Raw genomic sequence first — 25,635 nt, forward strand, 5'->3', positions numbered from 1 at the left:
AAAAAAAAAAAAAAAAAAAAAAAAAAAAAAAAAGAAGTTAATTGGGTCACATGTTATTAAAGAGACAGTCTTCAACAACAACCAAAAAATGGAGGTGGTCATCAGAGCTTCAGATATTTCCACACATTTGTGGAAATCAGAAGCCACTTGTCCAGCACAAATCTGATAAGGAAGAGGGGAAGGGGGAACAGGGTCTCTCTTGCCTTTGGTGCCAGAGTGCATGGACTTCTGGGTGTGAAGAATTCTCTCACTAACTTAGCACCTCATGAGAAGGGGAAACATATGTCTTGTTCCCCTGCTGTGTTCCCAGAACATAATAGGTCCTAAATAAATATTAGTGCAATAAATAAACAGAATAAAACACAATTCATCAGTGTGAGGTTCCCTCTTGGAAATGGAAATGCAAACACACGTCTGGGCAAACTTCAATTGTGAGGCATGGAAAGTGGCATTTAACAAAGAGCACTAACTTACAGGATGCTTGGCTGAAAGTCTTCCAGTCACAGTTCCAGTTTGATTCCAGGTAGAGGAAATGAAGCCCTTTTTCAGTTAAAAAGAATCAGTTTAAACTCTGGCAATTCTACGTGAAGCCAAAAATATGCTATACCCTTCACCTACAACACACAACGCTTGCTGCTCCTCCCGAAGTCAATGGGCTGGTGGCCCTAAACTCCCAGCCCCAAAATATCCTTGGGGGTTACAATCCTGACAAGTGATGGGTGATGCGTGGAGAAGGAGGTTTCCCTGTAACCCATGGAGAAGCTGTACTAGGACGTGTAGGTCTTATGTCACTTACAAACCATGTGTGTGGGCTATGGGTGGGACTGTGTGTGACAGGTTCTGTCCTTTGCTGTGTGCTCTCAAACAAGTCACAGAACATCTCTGGCTACAGTCACCTCTGGTGTGAACTAACACAACAGCATCTACCCCAAGTGATTTCAGAAAAGAGATTTAATAACAGATTGGAAAGCAGGAAGCTGTAAAGCTTCCGTATAAACATAAAACTGTGAGGTATAACATCAACCTATGCTGTGAGGAGACCGAATAACAAATCATGGCTTACAGTTTCAAGAATATTAGATTATTTTGCCATTTATTAAAATTATAAAAGTTCTATATATATCTGAACTCATATATAAACCATATTCCTAATCACAGTATCTTTTTCTTAAAAGCTTCAGTTACCTTTTTCATGCAAGCTAGTAATCCATCTACAAAGGTTGACTTGATCTTACGAACCTAAATTACATAGAAAAGAATAATTATTATTTTTTGTTTAAGTACTTAAATAGGAACAAACATCAGAGCAGTGCTTCACACAGTGCTGGGCATGTGCTGCTATGACCTTTGGTGACTCTAGGAAGCCCTGAAATGACCTGAGCTAGAACCAGGATTAAATAACACTGGCCTGCAGAGAAAAATGTCATCCCACCTTTTCAAAATACATAGATTATTCTGGAATAATTCTAGATTTACAGAAAGGTTGCAGAGATAGATAAACAAGCAAATACCCCTGATCCAGTGTCCCCTTTTTAGTTCTCTCCCAATCCTTACATTTCTCTCGGAAGAAGGGGCCAGCCTGGTATGGTGTGGTACAGAGACAGCAGCCACAGACTTAGTAAATAACAGTACTGGTGGTACGGGTGATGGCAAAAGTTATCAACATGGCTCAGGAAAAACAGAGAATTTCTGAAGTAAATGGCAGGTGTATGAGCAGAGAAAGGGGGAGGGGCCGTCAGCCAGCAGGTGAATGTGCACAGAATGCGGAATCGCTGCTGTGTGGCAGCCTCGCCAAGCCTGGAAACCAGGGGAGGGGCCGTCGTGGGAAGTCTCTGAACTCAGCCCTGATAGAAGCCTCCTCCACACTGACCACACAGTAATTACACACTGGGTATTTTCTTCCCAACTTTCCGTAGGCTCCTTCCATTTATAACCCCTCAGACTCACAACGTGGAGCGGAGTTGATTGGATACTTGAGTACACCATGTTGGGGTGCAAGTAGCCAGCGCTAATGTGAGGTCAGCCTGGGAGAATTATACACCCTTTAGAACACTGTCAGGGCGACTCCCGCGACTTCGGATTTCTGTTCGCAGAGAGAGGGCCATACAGTTCCCCTTTACCACCAAGTTACTTACAAAAAAAAATTAACTTACCTGCCTGTATTCCAAAATTATCTTGGGTAATGGATGAAGGTCTTGCAGAGCAGTTAACTAAAAAATGAAAATAAATTGCACCAACGTAATTCCTTCATTTTATTTTAACATTTCAAACACTTATTTTCAGCTGGGGAAAGTCCTGATAATTGAGCATATTTTCCAAAATAAAGATTTACTATAAACTCAGTTTATCAAGTCTCTCAGTCCTAACGCCTTATGAAATCATTTTGTTGTCCACTTGGGAGCTAAAAGCACTTCACACGAGCTTGGAAATAAGATTCCTCTTAAGATTAAATTTGTGAAATCTAAATCCAGGACATGTAAAATACCATTCAAGAAATTGCCTACAAACATGTAACTCAAAAGTTCAGAAACACCCAACATTTGAATCACAATTATCTGGGCATAATTTCAGGGAAGTAACACTGGAATGTGATTATAGGTTAAGTTAACTTTAGAAATCAAAATATACATATAGGAGAGCAAAAGATCACAAGAACACAGTTTGTTGAATTATCACAATGTGAGCACACTTGTGTAATAGCCACCCACATCAAGAGATGGAACATGCTGCTTTCCACAAGTCCTCGCTCCTTCCCCAGAGGTAACATCACTGACCTCTACAACCATAGGCTACTTTTTCCTGTTTTTGAACTTCATACCAATAGGTACTCTGTGTGTGCCTTCTTTTGTTCAAAATCATGGTTTTAAGGCTCATCACTGTTGTGTGAGGCAGTATTTAATTTATTTGTACTGCTGTGTATTATTCAATTGTGTGAATGTAGGGCGATTAGTCATCCACTCCACCCTTGATGGATATATGGGATTTTCCACTTCAGCACTATTACGAATAACACTGCTATGAACATTCTGGTACACAGATTTTAGTTGGCATGTGTCCACAGTTCTGTTGAATATATACACAAAGGGGCATGAAATTGCTGGGTCAACTGCAGCAGAGTTAGCGCTAGTTCTTCAAAGTAACACACCAGTTTATACCCCTACCAGCAACACATGAAAGTTCTTTGTCAATGCATGTGATTGTTGCTCTTAATGTGAGCTGTTCTGGTAAATGAGAAGTGATATCTCACTGTGGTTTTAATTTGTATGAGGGTACTTCAAAAAGTCTGTGAAAAAATGGAATTAAAACATATATATATCTTTCCATAAACTTTTTGAAGAACCCTCATATTTCCCCAATGACTAAAAACATTGAACAGTCTTCATATATTTATTGACTAACTATATTTCTTCTTTCATTTACCCCCAGTTTGTGTATTTTGCTCATTTTAAAAAAATTGGTTTGTATGTGTTTTTTATTGAATTGTAGGAATTCGTTATTCTGGACAGGGGTTTTTTGGTCAGTTATATTTGTTGGAAATATCTTCTCCCCTTACGTGGCCTGCATGTTTACTCGTTCAGTGGTTGGCGTCTTTTCATAAGTGGAGAGCCTTAAGTTTTACTGTCGTACAGTTTATCCATCTTTCCCTTCATGGTGATGCATACTGTGTCCTCTCGTGAGTGTCTACCCACTGCAAGGTATTAAAGATATTCCCTTATGGTATCTCCTCCAGTCTTTCCTGTTTTGCTTTTTATAGTGAGATACACAAATCACTTGGAGGTTATTGCTATGGACAGTGTGAAGTGGGGGTTAACATGCTCTGGCCCTTATTACGTAATGAGCCCTCCTGACTTGCTGCTCTGTACATCGCCCCTGTCAGAAATCATGTGTTTTATACACACATATAAAGGTCTGTTCGTGGATTTTCTATCTTGGTCCACTGGTTTATTTGTTTATCCTTGAGTCAACACCAAATGGTATTTGCTTAACTAATTCCTATCGCTTTACAATTAGTCTTGATATTCGATAGACTAAGTCCTCCAATAGTGCCCCCCCGTTTCAAGATTATCTTGGTTCTTCTCAGTTTTTGTATTTCCATATAGATCTGGGCTTGTCAATTTCTACCAAAAAAAAAAAAAAAAACCGGCATCAAGGTTTTGATTGGGATTGTTGAGAATCTGTGGGTTAACTTGGGGAGAACTGACAATATGCTTTCAATGCAATAGTGTAAACCACTGAGTTGCATCAGTCTCTGAGTAAAGACTGAGGGCATGAGAGCCACGACAGCTATGAAAACATCAACAGGAGTCAAGTCTGGCATCCTCAGAGGCTGGCACTGCTCGGGGGGGTGGGGGGGGGGAGGAATCTTGCCTCAGCATAATACCGAATTGCAGTTTTCTTGGAAAAGCTACCTCTAGGGGGGTGAAAATGCGTGAGAATACTTTGCCAAGAAAACTGCTTCAGATCATCTAGCTCTCCTTATCTCGACATCTTGCTCACAAAATAACTTTCTAACCAACAGTCTCCCTATATATCTTGACTAGAGCAGTCTGAGAACACTTGAAAAGAATTAAGTGTTTCATCACATAAAACTATGTACAAAGTACTCCAAACGTTGGTCAGTGATCACAGTGAGTGCCGTGAGCTGGTCGCACTCTGCAGGCTTTATCAGAAGTTCTGTGGACTCTGACACCACATTCTTTCAATCTCCTTTCTCACCCTGGCCTCTCCGTCATCTCTCACTGGCGCCTCTCTCTTTCTGACCTCTAAATGTCAGTTTCTCAGAGTTCAACTCTGTGGTTATCAATGCTGGCTGCATATCAGAATCAGCGGAAGCTTCAAAAACAGGCCTGTGGCTAGGCTACTCAGGCTGATTCTGGCTCAGTGAGTCAGTTGTGGGCCTGGGCACCAGTGTTTCCCAGTCTCAAGCCATGGTACAAGACCACTGTCCCAGGGTGACTGACAGCCTCCAAGTGTGTGTCTCCAGTGCGGGACTTATCCTGGGCTCCATCACAGATCCCACGGCCCATGAGACATGACTCGTCAGTGTCTCACGCACACTTCTATTCTAACATGTCCAATATTGAGTACTTACCTACCCCCCATAAACCGTTCTTCTCACATGAATGTATCAGAAGGTCCTCCTGTTGTAAAAATGCTCTGAAAATCCACCTGTTTTGCTGCATCTTCACGGCATCACCTGGAATGCAGTGATACCTGTCCCTGGACTGTTGCGATGGCCTATTAATTAGTCTGCCCCATCCTCCAACCAACTACAAGAGTGATTTTTTAAAAACATCTCTAATACCTATATGAATGGTGAAAATCCAGAACTGACAACACCAAAAGCTGATGTGGACATGGAACAACAGGAACTCTCGTTCACTGCTGGTGGGAATGCAAAATGGTACAGCTACTTTGGAAAGCAGTTTGGCACTTTCTTACAAAACTAAACATAATCTTACCATACAATCCAGCAATTGTGTTCCTTACCCAAATGAACTGAAAACTTACATCCACACAAAATCCTACACACAGATATTTATAGCTGCTTTATTCATAATTGCTAAAACATGGAAACTTGTCCTTCAGTAGATGAATAGATAAATAAAGTGTGGTAAATCCAGACAATGAAATAGTATTCAACATTAAAAAGAAATGAGCTATCTAGCCATGAAAAGACATTGAAGAAAGGTGAATTTGCTCTCTCTCTCCTGGTGCTGGGACTCCCTTATTATCCTGCTCTTGGACATGAGAACTCAAGCACACCAGCTTTTGGACTTCCTAAGAGCCCTCTGGGTTCTTGGCCTTCAGCATTAAACTGAGAACTTTTTTTTTTTTTTTTGGCGGCTGGTCAGCATGGGGATCAGAACCTTTGACCTTAGAGTTACAATACCACGTTCTAACCAATTGAAGTAACCAGCCAGCCCTCAGACTGATAATTACACCATTGACTTCCTGGGTTCTGAGGATTCCAGAGTTGGCCTGAGCCACGCTACCAGCATCTCTGGATCTCCAGCTTGCAGATGACCTGTTGTGGGACTTAGACTTCTTCTTAGAATTCACATGAGACAATGCCCCTAGTAAAATCCCTTCTCAAGCTGGCTGGTTAGCTTACTTGGTAGAGCATGGTGCTAATAACACCACGGTCAAGGGTCCAAGGGTTCAGATTCCTGTACGGGACAGCTGCCCCACCCCCACCAAAAAGAATCCCTTCTCATATATCTATATCTATATCTCCTATTGGTTCTGTCTCTCTGCAGAACCCTGACTAATGCAGCTCCTTACTAGGATACATAGTCTATAAGGACAAGGACCTTTTCCCCACCAAGCCATAAACAGTGTCTAACAGAGCCAGGGCCACAATAAATGCTTGTTGAATAAACTTGGGAAGATATATGTCCTGTTCACATCTGCATCCCAAAGCCTAGCAGGATGCATGTCACATACTAGACACCCAGTAGAGGGGTCAGTACACATTGTGACCTGGAGACCCCTGTCACTTCAGTTAGTCCAGGGCTCTGAGAGGCAAACCCGGACATGATGAGTGGCTGGTCCGGGCTGCCTGCAACCCAGCAAACCTGGATTATTACCCCAGGCCGGACCACTTTCCCAGGGCTCGAGCCCCCGATTATGTTCTGAGAACATGTGACTTTGCTGGAGAAAACAGCACCAAAGCCTCCTTAGGTCTGTGAAAGAAGGACCCTTGTTCCCCATTCCTCGTGTGTCTACTGAGAGGAGGAAACTCCCGCTACTCCTTGGCAAGAGCAAGTGGGAAAAACCCTCTAGCTCTATGCCACAGGTCTCTGGAACGTCACCTGCACAGGTGCAAGAAACACGCTCTTTCATGCATGAGGGGCACCTGTGAACTCCGACGGTGAGTGTCAAAGAACTGAGGATGCTCAGATCATGTTCTCCGACTGTGGCACATTTAATTTAGAAGTAAATAACAAAAAATATCTGGGAAGCCCTCGCACACTTGGAAATTTTAGAACACACTTCCAAACAACTCAATGGTCAAAGAAGAATCATAATGGAAATGAGAAAATATGTGAAATTAAACAATGATAAAAAAGCAGTGCATATCAAAACCTGAGGGATTCATTTGAGATTTACTGAGTGTGCACTATGCCCCAGGCATGGTGCCAAGCATGGGGAATACCCAGGAACAGAGAGAAGCCCACGCCCAGCTGCAGCTAAGTCTAGCAGGAGAGGTGGGCAGTAATGAATCCGTGTGTGCTGCCTGGACACCAGTCCATCTGCTGGATGGGAAGGGGACAAGAAGGGTAAGAAAAGCAGCAAGAAAGAATCTTAACTTTGAATTTAGAACCACAGACATGTAGTAAAAGTTAAACTTTTTTAAGTGCACAGAATGAATAGCATGACTTGTCAGCAAATAAGTGAGGATAATATGACTTATGTCGATCACGTCTTTGTGGAGAAAAATGAGTCTCCTCGTTGAAGTCATTGTCTTAATTCTGTCTACAAGAAAACACATCAGAACCAGAAGAGAGTCCGACTTCCCTTCTCACAGTGCTGCTTGTCTGCAGAGGGCAGGGAGCTGTGTAGGGAAGGGAGACAGTGCCAGCTGGTGCCAGGATAGGAGGCGTGTGGCTTTTCCAGGCAGCGCCCACTGCTGGCGCTTCGAGCGCACTGCCACACCTGCTGTGCTGGGCTGATCCAGCAGGACAGAGTGCTGCTCCCGGGAACCACGTGCTGCCCCAGTGCTCACAAACGAACCATGGGCATTTAGCTCAGCCCCACTAGGGACTAGTTTTAGGCCATATTAATTCCGGGAAAAAGGTGAGGTCTGTGATTCCTACATTCCAGTGGAATAAGCAAACAAATGCCTGAGATAACTTTAAGTAATGGTTAGTTGTGTGCAGAAAATAAATCTAGGTAAAGAAACAGGTAACAACTGGGGTCTTGCTATAGTCTAGGTGACCAGAGAAGGTCTTCTGGAGGCAATATTTAAGCTGACAATCAGGAGCCAGCATGCAAAATCTGTGGTGAGAGTCTGGGGACCAAGGGACACGCCTGTGCAGAGCCGTGGGCAGCAGGCTGTTCAGAGGAAAGGGGCCAGGGAAAGGGCAGAGCCAGGCCCACGGCCTGGGGGACGCATTCAGGAGCTTGGGTTTGATTCTAAGTGTGATGGGAAGCCGCTGGAAGTTTTGGTCAGGGCAGCAATGTGATTTTTCCAATACTTTTAAAAGCTGACCCTGCCTGGATGTGAAGAATGACCAGCAAAGGTAAGAGTGGAGGCCAGGAGACTAGTTGGAGGTTTTGGAGTAAAGTAAGTGAGAGAGGACTATGGAGGTGATAGGGGCAGACTCAGCACATGTTGTAGATAGCAACTGTGAGACTTGCTGTGGGTGAGGGTGAAAGAAAGTCAAAGACGACTCCCAAGTTTGTTTGTTTGTTTTGGCAGCACAGGGATCTGAACCTGTGACCTTGGGGTTATAAGGCTGTGCTCGAACCAGCTGAGCTAACCAGCCAGCCTCACACCCAGGTTTCGGATGGAGTGGCTAACAGTAACAGCCAACACTCACTGGTTTTCCAGGAGCTTGTGTGCCAGGCATGGTCCGAAGTGCTGTTCAACACCCACTCACTCACTGAGTCCTCACAAGATTCCAGTAGGGAATTCCTACTACTATCTTTCTTTCATAGACCAGGAAACTAAGGCATAGAGCAGTCAAGTAATGGTGGCTGACCTGCTGTCCCTGCTCTCACTCACTACTCTGCACTGGCTCCCAAGGACCTGGGAGGAGGATGGGCCCTTCACTAAGGTGAAGAAGGCTTGAAGAACAGGATTTGGAGGAGGGCGGTTCCAAGTGCACTTAGGAGAGAATCCTCCACAGGAGTCCATCCTTCCCCCCTGGGACACGAGGGCCACAGGTTGGCACAGTCGGTGAGCTCAGATCCAGGAGAGCAGCGCTCTAAGGTGCCGAGCTGAGCAGGAGTGCAGTGCTGCCAAGGCAAAGCGGCCAGAGAGGAGATGGTCCTCGGCTGCAAAGTCAGACAGGGCACAGGAAGTACAAACTGCAGCCCCGGGAGCTGGTTCTCACTACAGCGACATGAGTTCACTTACTTACTGACCTCCACTCTGTATCCTCTCAGTAAAACTACTTAATGGCTTCTGAATATTGGCTTACACTCTACCATCCCAACAGAGGAGAATCTCACTGCTCCCTGTCTTTTTAAAGATATATTCCTCTCTCAGGGAAGGGTAGCTAAAATACTCTAAAATACATTTGGGGAAAGGAGAAGACTGATGACCTCTCCCACTTCCAGTCTCTTTCAGGGACATGAAACAAAGAGGTCATGACTGGATTGCTAAGAACTTCATTTCAAGAACAGAACTCCATGAACTTATCTTTGCAGGAAATCAAGCCAATTAATTGCTTCTGGACAAGTGTACTGTCTGTCTCTCCTCCTGGGTTCACAGCTAGGAGCACAATCTTGGGGTGGGAAACACCTCTTCTGTGGTGGCTGCTGCCAGCACGAGGGGAGGACCCTCCGAGGGAAGCTCAGAAGGGTCTGAGAGTCAGCTCACATCTGGTTCAGACAGCGATCATTTCAAAAAGGAAAAGGATGATTTTGGAATCTTACCATGGCTTCTGACATGGACAGGTGTTCCCGTAGCCCCGTTCTGGGAAGACTCTTCTTTTGACTCAGCAGGTGCAGCTTCAACTTGCCAAAGAGGATCTTCAACAAGAGCAATTTCCATGTGTTAAGAGAAGGCCAGACTTAAGAGAGAGAGAATGCACTATAACAGAGTTAAAGCCACCAGCAAGAGAAAACATACCCAAAGAGATGTTAGAAAACTTGTCTATTTAAATTCTGATTTAGTACTTTTCTCAGTTAAAGGCTTTGAAGTAATCAATCTCAACGTGTTCATTATTGGTGAGAGAACATGAACAGCTTACATACCAAACAACATAGAATAACATTTATAAATTAAAAATAAATCTCCCTTTAATTTCTTTTAACTCCTGATTAAGAAATATATTTATGAAAGGGCCAAAATTTAGCTTTACCTCTCGAAGCTGATTATTACTCATTATAAGAAATTGTTCTCCTGCAACAAAATGGGCTTCTTGCTCCAATTCCTTGAGATGAGCCTGAAAATGTGATAAACACAATTAATCTCATTAATAATTTTCACAATTTAAAATTATTACTTTTCTTCATCAAACAATTCCCAACAAAACTCTTAATAGAATAAAAAATAATCTACAAATTTACCAAAATGGACATTAAAAATACATATTTTATTTATTTATTTTATTATAACATAATTGATTACACAAAAATACATATTTAGACTCGTGGTGGAATACTCGGGCTCATAGAGTCACCGTCCCCAAAACCTAGGGAAACAAACTGAAAAAAAATACACCAAAATGAGGGAGAGGAAGAATGCATTCTCCAGCAATACTAGGACTAGAAAAGGGATCCAACACCACATAAAACAAGACAGAAAAGGAGAAAGTATCCATAACAGGCTCTTATCCAGAATATATCAGGATATCCTATAAATCAGTGAGAGAATATGAAAATGGGTAAAGACTTGAACAGTTTCTTGACAAAAAAGAAACTCCAGGGACTGGCTGGTTAGCTCAGTTGGTTAGAGCATGGTGTTATAACACCAAGGTCAAGGGTTCAGATCCCCATGCTGGCCAGCTGCCAAAAAAGAAAAAAGAAAAAGAAACTCCGAATAGCTAATGATGATATGAAAAGCTGTTCAACCTCATTAGTAATCAGGTAAATAGAAATAAACCCATAAAAAGATGCCATTATGTCCTCACCAAAATCGCTATTTTTTACGTCTGTTAAAATTTGTCTTTTAAATAGAAAAACAAACAAGAGTCTAATCTAGTCAGGGTGGGCACATCTCTGTGTATTTTCATTTTTCAAGAAGCACAAGAATTCCTTCACCAAACTATAGTGGGCAGTGTCCTCATTTTTAAAAAAACCTACCTTTTGGGCCAGCCCGGTGGCGCACTGCTACAGTGCGCCGCTTGGGAGCGCGGCGGCGCTCCCGCCGAGGGTTCGGATCCCACATACAGACCGGTTCCCGCTCACTGGCTGAGCGAGGTGCGGGCGCAGCGCCGAGGGTTGCGATCCCGTTGCCGGTCCGGTCCGGTCCGGGCGCAACACTGAGGGTTGCAATCCGTTGCCGGACACGAAAAAAGACAAAAAGACAAAAAAAAAAACCTACCTTTTTAGAAGGACCTACCTTTTTAGAGGATCCATTGAATACCACCCTGCCCCTGCCGACCACGTACACTCCATGCAATGCATCCCCCACCCCACATGCTAGATGTGAGGCTTCAACCCTGCACATGCCCATTAGATGTGATGTTTCTCCCCCTATCCCGCCCCCCCCCACACACACTTGCACTAAATGCGAGGCTGTTTCCGTCTTTTCAAGGCAGGACTCAGAGAGAAGGGGAATGGTGTCAACACTAGTCTCAGGCAAAGGAGGGTCAATGAACAGCAGAATCTCTAGACCCAGTGCTGGGAACAACTAATCATGCAGGAGAGCAATGACAAGTACCAACAGTCTGAAATAACTTACCCCCAGAAGGGCGGATGTCCTCTCCAGTTTTTCTTTGTCCACCCGAATGTGGTAGCTTTCCATCACTGTGACACAAAAACCAAGTCAGATCACATTTGCATTGCAGCAAGAAATCCTCTTCAGTAAAGACTGAAGTGCCTCCCTCCCTGACGGGGTCAGCACAGACAGCAAGCCCCGATACTTAGTCCCTTCTGCCTGCCTGCCGCTGCAAAGGGTCGTTCAGGACCCCGGGTTACAAGCGAAGAAAAAGGAGCGTGAGCAGAGCCAGTCTTTGAGGTGGTAGCAGGTGTGGGGACTGCCCTGGCAGCCATGGCCTGGCCCTTGGCACACTCTGAATGTAAAGTTGTCTCTGATCAGCTGGGCTGAGAGTGCCAGGCTCTGCTCTACTTTCCTACAGGCCCAGCAGGACCTGGCTCAGAGGCAAAGGCAGAAGAGAGCCCTGCAAAGATTGTTGCAGGGAGGTTCTCAGGACTCTATCAGGCTGGGGGGAGGGGTACTAGAACAGCAAACCAGGATTAGAGATGATGCTGGCCAGACAGTACAGAGGGATCCTATGACGGAAATGTCAGAACCTTGTATTCCTTCCACACCAAGTGGTGATGCAGTGCAACCCCTCTTGTGACAGAAAGGGAAAATAAACGACCTGCTACCTCTTTAGTGCTGATGAGATATGCCACTTACTCCTAAATAAGTTAGAGCGAACATTCATTCCCAGACGATGTAAAGAATTCTTTAGAAAAATGACTGTACTTCATCTTTGTAACTCACCTGCCAAAACTGGTATCAGAGGAAGCTCCAGAATACAAAATAGTTGCCATAAACCATAAACCTGTTTCATAGGAAGAAATAAGTCAATGTTAGTTTAAATTGTTACTTGTATCTGCATTTTGTTGTTAAGCCTACTTAATTTTGGTGAGCTAGAATTAAGGGAACTCCTGTAGAGGACATGGTTGGTTTCCCATCCGACATCTGCTCCTCTCTTGCTCTGATAAAACTGCTGTTTCCTTTAAGTATTCTATTGTATCATCAAGACTTGGTAAAGATATTTAGAAATATCAGATAGGCCAAGTCTCACCCCAATTTTCTTTACTCTTTCTCATTTTTAAGACTGGTTTAAGTATTTGTAAACTTTAAGTCTTCCATTTTAATGTCAGAATAAGCTTACTCAATTCCGAAAAATTTACCTAGAATTTTCATTGAGTTTGCATTGACACTATGTTAATTTGGGGAGCACTGGAATCTTTATATTAGGTTACCTCCTCTAAGAGCATGAAATATCTCTCCATTTATTTGGCTCACCTTCCATGTTCTTTATTAGAGTTTTCATCTTTTTTGTTCTTTACTGCTGCCATCTGACAGAGTCCTGTGCCTCATCTTCCAACTCCCCCCAACCTTCTCTGCCTGCCCCTCCAGACCCACTCTCTGCCCTGCCCTTTGCTCATGAGGTGGCACTAACTACCTTCAGTCCCCATCACCTGGGCTCCTTCTCTGCCCTCAGATTGGTGTTGCCTCTTTGGGCACCAGCAGGAGATGAGCGCAGGAAGGGAGAAACAGGTTTCCTCCTGAGAGCAGCTTGCACTTCGAGCCCAGGGGTGGAAAATCTGGCCACTGCCTGTCCCTGGAGGCTTCTCCGCCTTGCTGGCTCCCTTCCCAGGCCCTCCCCCCAGGACACAGTCCTTGCATTCAGCTCTTCTCAATTGTTCCTTCCAATGGCTACCTGCTTCCCAACAAGACTCTGAGTGAAGCTGTGTCCATTTCACTAGTAACCAAAATAAACTCCCAGCTTTCTTGTTGACTACAGCATTAGAAACATGCCAGTTAAAGGGGAGGCTTGTAAAAATGTTAAAATTGTTTTCAACCTGTAGAAAACCCTTTTAAAGCTTTGGGTCTTATCTTTCTAGACAACCCTTTTCTGAGTGATGCATAGGTTAACTTAATCTGAACTCAAGGTTTCATTTCCTTCACACTCAAAACACTATGCTGCTGCTCCCTGTGAGCATGCGCATGAAATGGCAGCTCCTGTACAGCACTAAGCAAGAGCACCTTCAAACAGAAAGTCCAATAAAACGTCTTGCCTTCAGTTTAGAACAAAGGTCCATTGTAAGTCTATAGAGTATCCTCAGATTCCCATATACATTCTGATTCTATAAAAGAACAAAAGTATTAAAAATTAGACGAACTTGGCGGCAATGCTCATCACAGTCTGGGAATTGACACAACTCGCAAAAATGTTTCCTGGTGAAACCCCACAAGGCTCTCGACAGCAGGTATCCGTTAGATATGTGGCAGTATCACCAATCGCCCCAAGTAGACGAGTTCCAGTCTACAGGGGGCACTTCCACCTTGCAAGTGCAAGCTATCCATAGCCAGACACTGACCCTAGCCCAGGGGTCTTCCTCATGCTACCGACTGAGAAAGAGCAGTGTACAGAAGCTCGATGTCAAGGTGCAATGGTTAAATGACAGCAGAGAGAGGAAAACGCACACTGGCCTCTCCAGCTCCCACAGCCTCCACTCTCTCGGCTCCAGCACCCCACACCCATGCTCCACTCTCACCATCTGTCCTCACCTAGGGATGGACACTCAGTGGCCCTGGGAGACGGACAAAGGTCTGTGTTCAACTGACAAAGAGGGGGATGCGATGAGGCGGAGCCTTCATCCACAGTCTAGTTCCTCCTGCTGAAGTGGAGCTCCGGGACCTCCTACTCAACACCTAACTCTGCCGAACAACGCCCAGACTCCAGGCGGCTCAGACTCAGTTTTCTGCTCTGGGCCTCAGGTTGGTGGGAACCCCCAAGGGGCCAGCGGCTGGCTGCACACCTGGCACTATTTTCTAGTCACAGCCTCCTCTCAGCCCTCCGTGAGCGACTGGTTGGGAGGCCACGCAGGAGAGGAGGAACACCTCCATGTGGAGCTCCTGGCTGCCACCTGGCAGGATCACACGTGGCTGCCTGCAGGAGCTTCCTAACCTCCAAGGCGGACCACACCACTCCCACTCTGAAGTCCTGGGAAAGGCCCAGCTCCGTATCGGGGCACAGACTTGTGAACAGCCCCTACACATCTCCTCTGGCTCCCCACAGCCATCCCCCTCCTCCCCCACTGCTCTTGTTTCTCTCCAAAAGGAGCCACATTCCCTGTGAGTCCTTCTCATTTCCATGTTGCTTCCACTACCTGGAATTCCCTCTGGTTTTCCTGGACAGTTCATACCACCTCTTCAGAGCAGCACAGTGTGGCAGATCCTGTAGATTAATGAATGGCCCCACCTCCCTCTCCTGCCCTCCGCACTGCATGGCTCCACTAGACACCCATCTGACCAATAAGACACAAGTGGGACCACGACCGAGGCTGCCTCTGTTCCACCTGGAGGGTGGATGAGGGGCCTCAGGGCGCAGCTTCCCACTGAAAGGAAGTGCTGGCACTCGGGGAGCTCTGACCCTGACAGAGCTGATGAGCACCGGCTCCAGCCTGGACGAGGAGTGCCCGATTCTCCTCATGGAGAAAACACCCACCCTGTAGCCAGATTTCTGTTCTTTGCAGGCACTCCTATCCCTAACTTATGCATGTGTATACTAGAAAGAAACTGGACTTTAAAGTAAAAAATCCAAACTCTGAACATGGCCTTAACTTGACCTTGGGCAAGCTGTGTATACATAACCTTTCTGCACCTCAGTTTTCTCATCTGTAATTTGGACTGATAATAACTAGGTGGACAACTCCTTCTTTCAGTAATATCTCAGCTTCTGTTTGGGAAAGCCTCCAGGACTCAGGGCATGGAACCTGGGTAGGAATGCTAATTAAGATGTCCTGCCCTCCTCTGGGGGTGGGGGGTCAACATATGACACTAGAAAGGGAAGGGAGACACTCTCCCAGTGCTGAAACTTGAGTCTTGGATGAAAGTGGCTCACAGCTCACACTGGTACTGAGCCTATGGCTCCTGCTCCCTGAGACCAACTGGCTCCTCTTCTTCCCAGGCCTGGTCTTGCTTCTCCTCTGATTCTGTGAGCTACCCCATATCCTTCTGATAAATCTCTTTTTCCATTAAGGGGGAGTGCACCTCTGCTATTTACAGCACAGATCCTCACCTCCCAGATGGTCTGTGAGGATGAAGTGCATGGAGCCAAGCCAGGCACAAGCCACCTCCTGCTCTCCCTGGCACCTTGAGCTCCTGCTGCATCATGTTCTTCCAGCAGTGCTGTCACTGTGTAGCTGTTCACCAACAACCAGGAAGCCTAAACAGAGAGGCCCTGACTTCTCCTTCGGGGCCTGCTGGGCCCTCTCCCTGGACTCCAGGCCCAGCTCTATGGCTGCGAGTGCCTTTGCTTCTCCAGACTGTGGTTCCTGACACTTGGGGGCATCTCTAAAGGGGAGGGCTTGGAGAGATACACCCGGGGCAGCTCCTATAATTTTCCCAACATAAACTGAAGAGTGGCCATCCTGGGAGCTCTGCCACAGTGGCCACGTCACCAGCACTAAGGATTTATAAAGGAGCAGTTTTCTGTTCACAGAGCAGGCAACTCTGACAGCAGGGAGACCCTTAAGAAGAGTCAAGCTTTGACTGGGATTTCCCAGGAATGGTTTTCCTGAAATGATGAAAGTCATCCATCCTGACTCAACACTTTCAACCAGAAATGCTAGGGTCAAAAGAATTTGTGCTGAACAGGTGAAAATGAGCACTGGCAACGTTCTTTTCACTGTTAGAGTATCTATAAAGTAGAAAAAGCTTCTAGGAAAAAAAAAATAGGATTATATCAAGGTTGACAAAACTCACCACAATATTTCTTGAGGAATTTCCATAAGTGCTCCTCAAATTAACTGTAATGGATTTTTCTAAGTATTTTGCCACTAAATCTTCAAAAGAGGGTTCAGCATCACTAGGATCTATAAGCCATGCAGCAATTCTGGCATCTAGCCCTACAAAATCAGCAACTGGAGAGAAAAAGGGCATTTAATCATCCCAAGAAAAATGAATAATTGTTGTTTTCCCTGCTTTGACACGGTTCTTAAGGTGCAAATGGATTATAATAGCATTACCATGCCCTCAGGGTACAGAGCTAAGTGACAGAGTGACTCCCCATCACTCCTCGAGAATTTCGAACCTTGTAGAAGGTGGCACACAGCCCATCTCCATGGGGTCGCACTAAAGAAGCAGATCCCAAACAGCCAAAAAGGGGGCAAGGAGTCCAAGCTCACTTGGAATTTGGATCTCTCAAAACCATTGTAAAAGCGATCAGAGTTGGAATCCTGGGCAGACTTCTTGCCTCCTCTCCCCAACCCCAACCCTTCGATCATGTCCCCCTCCAGTCCCGCACTGGGCTGTCTTCCCAGGCCTTCCGTGACCCCGTATCATGGTATTGGGAGCCCAAGCCTCCTGAGCAAAGGAGGAAGGGTAGGGGCCTCCCGGGCCCACTCGGCGTCCTCATCACTGAGTGTTGGGCAGGTGGCAGTGTGTGCAGGCAAAGGGGCTTCGACTTCACCCTGATGTGAGGAAAACCCTGTGAGACGACTAACGCGGTGTGCCTCAATGCAACGGAAGGGACACTGGGCCTGAGTCAGAAATACCCATGAGACTGGGAGGTCACCTCGTCCCTTCAGTGTTAGTTTCCTTTATCTGAAAACTGGGGGAAAAGGTTACTGTAAATATCTGTGAGACACATGTGAAAGTGCTTTCTAAAAAATTAAGTGAGAAAAATAACAAAACAAAAAAAGCAAAATAAATAAAATAATTATATTTGCTAAATTGATAAACTTTAATACAAGAGAATTTTAGACATGGAGGGGGAGTTATAAAAGAATGGGGGAGTTATAAGCTAATAGATAAATTGGAGCTAAAGTGAATGCTTTTTAAGTTACTTTAACATTATGAATTGTCCTATACAAAATAGTTTGTTTTCCTTTAAATAAAACTATAGTCTTAGATCATATAACATTAAATATTATATTTTCTGTTATTTATGTTATACTAGTCTAAGAGATTTACATTTACCAAGGCAGTCAGTATCATGACTTTTTCATTTGATGTTCAGGAAGTCTCTTACATTGGCAGGTACAGAGCTCTATTCATTTATTTTCTAAGTTTATTTATTTATTTATTTATTAATATTATTTTTTTTTTTTTACATTCTATGATGTTGCAGAGCAGTTGGGGAGGAAAGGGAGAGGGGAAAGGGGAAGGAAATAGGGTGGGAGAAGGAGGAAGGAGGCGGGGTAGGGTTGAGGCCTCTGGCCCCCCTCTTTCCTGCATGGGAGACAGGGGGCTTCCAGCGGTGGCTTGGTCATTGCTGGTATGGGTGCAGATGTCAGAGGGATGTGGCTGAACCCCTTGTCCCCCGCACTGTCCCAGCTTGGGAGCCCAGGGTGCTTCCTGCAGCAGCTTGGTGGTTGTTGCTGGGCTGGTTGTGGGTGTCAGGGGGGCATGGCTGAGGCCCCAGATCCCCCACCCTCGGGACTGGTTGTGGTGCTGGGGGGCATGGCTGATGCCTCCATTCCTCTCCACTCCCTGACTTGGTAGCCTAGGGAACTTCTGGTCCTTCTAGGTTTTACAGGTGTTCTTTGGTGATATGAGACCTTTACTAGTTAATATCAAACTTTGTCTCTGATCTGTAGGTATTTTGTTTTTTATTTCAGTTTTGTGTTGTATTATTTTCTGTTCCTACCACTTAAACTCTGCACTGGAACTAATGTGTTATCCTTTGCTTACTTCTAAAATGGGGGAACTTCCTCTGGGGACCAGCACTTGAGTCCTGTGGTTGAGCTAAATTGTTGCATTGCTGCTGATTCTCCGGGGAAGGCATTTTGTGCAGCTCAGGTTTTAATGGTTGACCTCATATGTACTTCCAGGTCTCATGAGGTCTGGTACACCTGGGTTGTGTGGAAACTCTGGTCTGGAGCACCCACAGCCAGTCCAGCAACAACCACCGAGCTGCCCACAGGAAGTGCCCTGGGCTCTCCCAAGCTGGGGTGGTAGGGGGCCAAGGGCCTCAGCCACAGTCCCCCAACATGTGCAAACAGCCCAGCAATGACCACCAAGCCTCAACAAGAAGTTCCCTGGGTTCCTGAGCTGGGGTGGTGGGGGGTGAGGGCTTTTGCCACACCCCCCTTACATCTGCACCCTGCCTGGCAATGACTAAGCCACCACTGAAAGCCCCCTGGTCTCCCCTATGGGAATGAGGGGGGTGCCACAGGCCTCAATCCCACCCCTCTTCTTCCCTCCTTCCTCCATCCCGTTTCCTTCCCCTTTCCACTCCTCCTCCCTCTCAACTGCTCCACAACAAAATCCTAGAATGTGAAAAAATAATACTAATAAAATTACATTTTCTTTAAAAAAAAAGAGAAATTCCCCGTATTTTAGGCATACAATTGAAATATTTAGAGATTAATCATATGATGGTTAGGATTTGCTACAAAATATCCAGGGGGTGAGGGTTTGGAAGGGTGGAGAGTTACAGAGGGAAAAAATTGGCTGTAAGATGATCATTGTTGAAACTGGGTGATGGGTACTTTTGTATGTGTTGGAAACTTCTGCAATAAAAAGTTTTTTATTTCCAACATTTTGTAATGAACATTTTCAAGCATAAAGACAATTTGAAAATAATTGTATAGCGAACACTCATATATCCACCATCTAGATTCTACAGTGAATGTATTCTGCTATATTTGTTTTATCACACATATGTCCATTTAGTAAAAAAAGATTATAAAATATCTTTACTACTTTAAATGAAAGAAAAAATGTGTCCTATATTGTTTTGGTGTTAATTACTCTGGACTATAGTTTAATTCTTAGAAAGTTTATATGATATTTATGGTAATAACAAATTCCATTCTCACCATGCTGCATAAGTTAATTCTTTCCTATTTTAAATAACAAAAGTAACATACACTTGTAAAAATTCAAATAACCTAGAAACACAGAGGGACAGTACCCCCATGCTTAGGGCTGTGAGATGGTACATCATAGTCTGTGTGTCCAGGTCCCCTGGGGTCTGTGGCACAGTAGCCCTCACTGACCTCCCATTCTCGGGAGGAACCACCACTGAGGACTTAAATTTTAGAGACAATAAAAACTACAGCTTACCATGCTTCCAACTGCCATCATTACCAAAAAACTGCAGCACTGTTCTCACAAAATCCTTAGCATTAAAACAAATAACAGGACATTTACATTTCAGTGTCTGAAATAGCACATTCCTAGAAGATGAAAAGAAATTCACTGATTTAGACATTAATTTAGAACTTTGAACCTTTGAAAAATATTACTACTACTCTACTAGCAGCTATTATATACGATACATACACAGATTGACTAAGGAATCCTATGAGGTAGATATTGCCTATTATCTGCATTTTATAGATGATGAAACTGAGAGACAGAGAGGCTAAGTTACATAGCAAGGTCACACAGCTGTTATGAGCTTACCCCTGGGTAAAGCCCATTACCTGCAGAACAAGACCTAAATCCCTGAGAAGAGCATATGTACTCTAGACCCTTGACAGCCAAGCCCTCAGATGGATCTTCAGCCTGTTCTCTCAGAACTCTCTCCAAACATTCTTCCCTCTTCCTCCATCACCGAACTGTGCCACATCCTCTCACACTCCTGGGCCACTGCACATGCTGTATTCTTGACTGCAGTTGTCCTTTCACAATTTTTGCTAGCTGCTCAAGTGCCACTTTTCAGGAGGGTAGGCTCTGATTCCCCACACAGAGAGCTGCACCCTCTCCTATGTTCCTTCTAGACTCCTGTCCATACATCTAGTATGTAGGAACCACATTTGCTATATGTATTAGTCCATTTTCTGTTGCTTATACAGAATATCTGATACTGTGTAATTTATAAAAAAAAAGAAATTTGTTTCTTACAGTTTTGGAGGATTAGAAGTCCAAGGTCCAAGAGATACATCTGGTGAGGGCCTTCTTCTGGGTGGGAATTCTCTACAGAGTCTCGTGGTGACCAGAGAGTCACATGGTGAAGATGGCAAGAGCTTTCTCATGTGTTCCTTATAAAGCCACTAGTCCATGTCCATGACAATCCATTAAACCATCAACCCATTACTCTATGCATGGATGAATCTATTCGCCAGAGCACAGTCCTTGAGATCCAATCACCTCTTAAAAGCCCCTCCTTCTACCACTATACCGGAGATTAAGTTCCAACATGAGGTTAGGGGACATTCAAACCACAGCACTATACAGTGTACCTTGAAAGTTTGTTCTCATTATATCATGAGCTCCCTGAATATGAGGTTAATTTATAGTTAATATTTATTGAACACTTATCATGTGCAGATACCACCCTAACCATTTCACAGAAAACCTCATCACAATCCGATCAGGAACATGCTAGATCCACTTTGCAGACGAAGAAAATTAGGCTGCAATAGCTTAAGCAGTTTGCCCAGGATTACACAGCTAAAGGGCAACACTGGGGTCTGAGACCATATGTTACTGCTGTCAGCGGCCCAAACTCTAAGCCACCAAGCCATTAATCTCACTTTAGAGCAAATGTTTACTAATGCACTCATGAGGTTCTTTGGATAGGGTTGAGGAAGAAAGAAACTAATAAGCTCTGTGGAGCCTAATAAGCTCTGCATACTAAGTCAACAAGTAATTAGATTTTGCTTGTCTTGCTCCACAAACAGACTTTTTTAGATTTTTTGCATTTTATGTGATTTCACCTTTGTTTCCTTTGAACAGGTAGGCCAGGATGGTAGGGAGAGCAAAGTGCCAATAACAAGGCTTCAGGTCTCAGCCTGGTTGGACTGCGGACGGCATACAGGAGAGAAGGGAAAGAGGGAGCGAAGAGCTCATGAGGGAGAAGAACTGGGGACAGCTGGAGCTCTCTTCCATGGGGATGCTTCTTCATTATTGACACTCAGGGGTCCTTAAAGAGATAATCTAATAACCACACTATCTTCTGCTAATAAGAGACACAAGCTAGTTGGTTTCTATTTTGATAAGACAAACAACAAAAATAATATCTTGTAAAATAAAATGCTAAAACACAATGTGCTTTATAAGTCAGTTATATGTAAGTTGGTTATATCACATTTGCAAAAAGGCAGCTATAATACAAAAAAGCTAGGTGAGTCTAAAAAAGGGCACTTGAGCTGAAGTCTCAAGACTGAGCTATGACTTTAATTATCTCTCTGAGCCTCAGTTTCTTCCTCTATAAAACAGAATTAATAAGACCTAAGATATAGAGACAATGTGAAGATGGAGAGAGATCATATATGTGAAAAGACCTTGCACAGGCATTCAATAAATGTTATTCAATACATTTTGTGCAAAAAATTATTTATGTGTGTATTAACTTAAATGTGATTTATTTAAATTCATTTTGTATCTCAAAGATACTATCATAGAATTGGGATTATTTCTTCCAATTTTATTGTACCTGTACTTTAGGCAATATTTTCATATAATTGTACCAGAACTTACAAAAATTAAGTCTCAACACTCATTCATTCAGTAATAATATTGAATAAATATTAATTAAGCACCTGCTTTGTTGCACTGTTTTTAGATGTCAGGGATACAAAAATAAACAAAACAAAAACATCCTGCCCTCAGGGAGCTTAGGGGAAAACACACAGTAAGAAAAGTAAGCAAGACCCACAGAAAGACATTGGTAGTGATGTTATGCAGAAACATGAAGAAGGGAAGGGAGAGTGCGTGTGCTGTTGGCGCGGTACTGTTTTATACAGGCAGTGGAGAAGTCCTGGTTCATAAAGTAACTCTTAAGCAAAGACATGAAGAGTAAGCAGAACAAAAGTCTAGCTGATGGAGGCTGGTTCTTTATGGAAAATTTTAGCCAATATATGTGCAAGAAATTAGAAAAATCACTGTCTTACTAACCATAATTAAATCAGTGTTTCAGATGACCCACATCAACAGGCAAAACCGTTAAGGGAAAGTTTAGTAGAGAAGCTCACCATGGAGGAATCACACTGACACCACCTGAACCCACAGCCCCATCTCAGCACCTCAAAAACTGGGACAACTCAACTGCATCACTAGGGGTACCCAGATAAAATACAGGACACCCAGTTAAGTTTGGATTTCAGAAAAACAGAAAGTAATTTTCACCTGAAAAAATTTTAAACATTTTTGAGAGATAGATTCTTCGAGTGTAAGTATGTCCCATGTAATATTTGGGGCATACTTATACTATAAAAATTAGTTGCTGTTTATCTGGAACTCAAATTTAGTGTGCTGTGTTTTTATTTGTGAAATCTAGCCATCCAGCTGCATCACAGATGGAGCATTAGGCAGCATTGTGTGAAGAAAGTTAGACCTGAGTAACCAAGCCTTGGAGCTAAACTCCAGTTTACAGAAAATATGGAGAAAAGGAGAACAAGTCAAAAACCCACAGTGAAGCCAACAGATAAATCAGGATGTGTGACCTTCTACAAGATGCAGGATAGGGCTGGGGGTTGCTCTAGCTCAGAAGCAGCAGAAGAGACATGGCCACCAAATGTCATATGTGGGCCTTTTTGGGTTCCTGATCCCAATAAATCAACTGTAGAAAGACATATTTGAGACAATCCAGCAACTTTAAATTTGGAGTGGGTATTAAATTCGTTAAGTTTGAAAATGGTATTGTGGCTACGTTAAAGAAAAAAAACATATTTTTTTAGAGCTGCACCCTGAGACATGTGAAGGGAAAATGATAGGTCTGGAATTTTCTTTAATCACAGCTCTTTCCCCTACCCCCAAAAAGAGATAGATAAAGGAAGTATGGAAAAATCTTTGATAATATTGGTCTGGGTGAATGTGCATACTACTCTCTACTTTTGTGTGTTCATAATCCACTTTTGTTTGTTTAGAGAAAAACATAAAGGAACAAGCAGCAAACCTTATGGATATCTGGGAGAACGCTGCGGGGAGGGGACAGCTGGTACAAGGCCCTTGGGTAGAGGCGTGCTCCACATGGCCAGGAACAGCAAGCAGACTGGTTGCACTGAGGCCGGAAGAGAGGAGGCCATGCGGGTGAAGACAGTGAAGGGGTCAGAGCATGCAGACCTCAAGGGCCGTCACAGTGACTTTGGTTTTCCTTCAGAGCCAAGCAGGAACTGTTTGAGGATTTTGAGCAGGGGAGTGATGTGGTCTGATTTATGTTTAACAGGTCCACTCTGAGTGCTGTGCTGAAAACAGACTGAAGGGACAGGTGGAAGTGGAAGTTCAGTCCGGAAGCTCTTGCAATTCAGTCAGGAGGTAACGGCCTCCACCAAGTGACAACAGCAGAGTGGGTAAGAGTAGAGTAGATTCTAGCTATATTTTGAAGGTAGAGTCCATGGGATTCACTAAGAGCTTTAATATGGTTTGTGGAAAAAGAGTAAAGTCAAGGATAATGCCAGGACCTTTGGCCTGAGTTCATGAAGGGCTAGTGCTGATACTGACTAAGACAACCAGGCTGTAGGAATCAGGTTTCAGGGGAAGATAGGAGCTCAGGTTTGGATGTGTTGTTAGGCTGAAATGACTATTAGATGTGCAAGTAGAGAATGTCAAGTAGGAGATATAAATCTGGAATTCATAAAAGGCCATCCAAATATTAGAGTCTATTCTCATTTCTCATGAGGGTTCTCCATAGAATAGACCTGACTAATTGTTCTTTAAAAATTACATAAAAATAAGGTTAAGGGTTTCTTGGGAGCAGAGTGCTATGTTTGTCAAACATTGTCACCTTCTCCCCAAAAGTTACCTAAAAATCACCTAGAACCCAGTGAGCCTGTATGAGGCATGGAAGGGCTAGTACCGAATATCTTCCACCAAAGCCACCTTGAACTCCTCTTCAGGATAGTGGCCTCAAGGAGCTCCCCCAGAGCAGCTAATTCACCTCAAACTCAGAGGGCTCAGCAGGCAGCAGATGCCCCAGCCAGGGCAGAAACCCGAGTCTGGCCAACAACCCGAGCAAAGAAATGGTGATGAGGGCACAGGCTCCAACTCAGAAAGGGCTTTTTAGAGTCAAGAAGGAGCAACAGAAGCATCCCTGCCTGCTCTAAGATTCTGTGATTCTCAGAGAGCAGGTCCAGGTGAGACAGGTCTTGCCTATTTTCACAGACACGAGGCTTTGCAATTTATACTATCCTTTCTGGTATGTAGGATAATTTACTGTTTTTTTTTTTTGTTGTTGTTTGGTTTTTTTGTCCTTTTTGAGACCGGCCACACCACGCTCAGCCAGTGAGCGCTGTGAGCGCACCGGCCATCCCTATATAGGATCCGAACCCGCAGCGGAAGTGCTGCTGTGCTCCCAGCACCGCACTCTCCCGAGTGCGCCACGGGCTTGGCCCAATAATTTACTGTTTGAAGGCAGGGATAACTTCATCTTCTATGCTGGGAATGAGTGAACAAACGGGATGGGGCATTCAACGGGGGGTCTGGAAGTGAGCGTGGGTTTTCAGGGCTTGGGGACGATGCCTTTCTCCCCAGCTTCTCTCTGTGAAGTTGATTCAAACCCTGAAGCAGACTCCCACAGAAGAATGGAAACTCCATTCCAAAACCTCTCTGGGGGGGAGAAGGCCAGTGTTTGCAGAGGTTCCTATTATTTAGATACATTTTACTTTCATGTGCCTACATAAAACTTCTAAAAATTCAAATAATTAAAATTGGAGCTTGGAAAACTTTACGTTAGGATAAAGCAGGCATGTAAATAGGATTTAAGGTAATGAGTGAAGATTTCTTACTTGGCAAATTGATTATGTGCCTCTTGTTCTTGGCCCCAAATAGAAGAGTGCTCTGTTTGTATGTAGATACATTGATCATCAAACAGGAAGCCATCCTCCAGAACACCACCACAGCCTGGGGCATCCAGATGACCACTGCCACCTTCTACTTTGCTCTTTATTAACATCACAATTCCTTTAACAGGGGAAATTCGAGCCTGCAAATGTGCAATAAAATAAAGTTTCAAAATGAAACACAGACAATACTTATATTCAAGAAACATGTCACATTTTATAATTAAGCAGAGAGAAAGAGAAAAGGCCTAAACTTGTAAATGAACAGTATTTTAATGAAAGTCAAAGCCAAAAGCCAAACCCATGATTTTACCCTCCAAATCT

At 44.1% G+C, this 25,635-nt stretch overlaps 1 protein-coding gene across 1 annotated transcript; it reads right to left on the reverse strand.

Moving 5' to 3' along the window:
- Positions 1-474: 474 nt before the first annotated feature.
- On the reverse strand, positions 475-25,263 carry LOC103586515 (DNA polymerase nu-like; the record flags this gene model as incomplete). The annotated part of the gene is made up of 11 exons (XM_008567812.1): positions 25,258-25,263; positions 19,652-19,706; positions 16,346-16,503; positions 13,654-13,722; positions 12,347-12,407; positions 11,579-11,643; positions 10,035-10,118; positions 9,607-9,702; positions 2,154-2,210; positions 1,186-1,239; positions 475-540 (listed from the first exon to the last, which is right to left on the reverse strand). Coding segments are annotated over exons 4-11 (507 nt in total), but the record flags the coding sequence as incomplete, so codon positions are not given.
- Between the last annotated feature and the right edge of the window lie 372 nt (positions 25,264-25,635).

This window comes from Galeopterus variegatus, unplaced genomic scaffold (assembly GCF_000696425.1).
Source record: "Galeopterus variegatus unplaced genomic scaffold, G_variegatus-3.0.2 Scaffold347, whole genome shotgun sequence".
NCBI classification, from domain to species: Eukaryota; Metazoa; Chordata; class Mammalia; order Dermoptera; family Cynocephalidae; genus Galeopterus; species Galeopterus variegatus.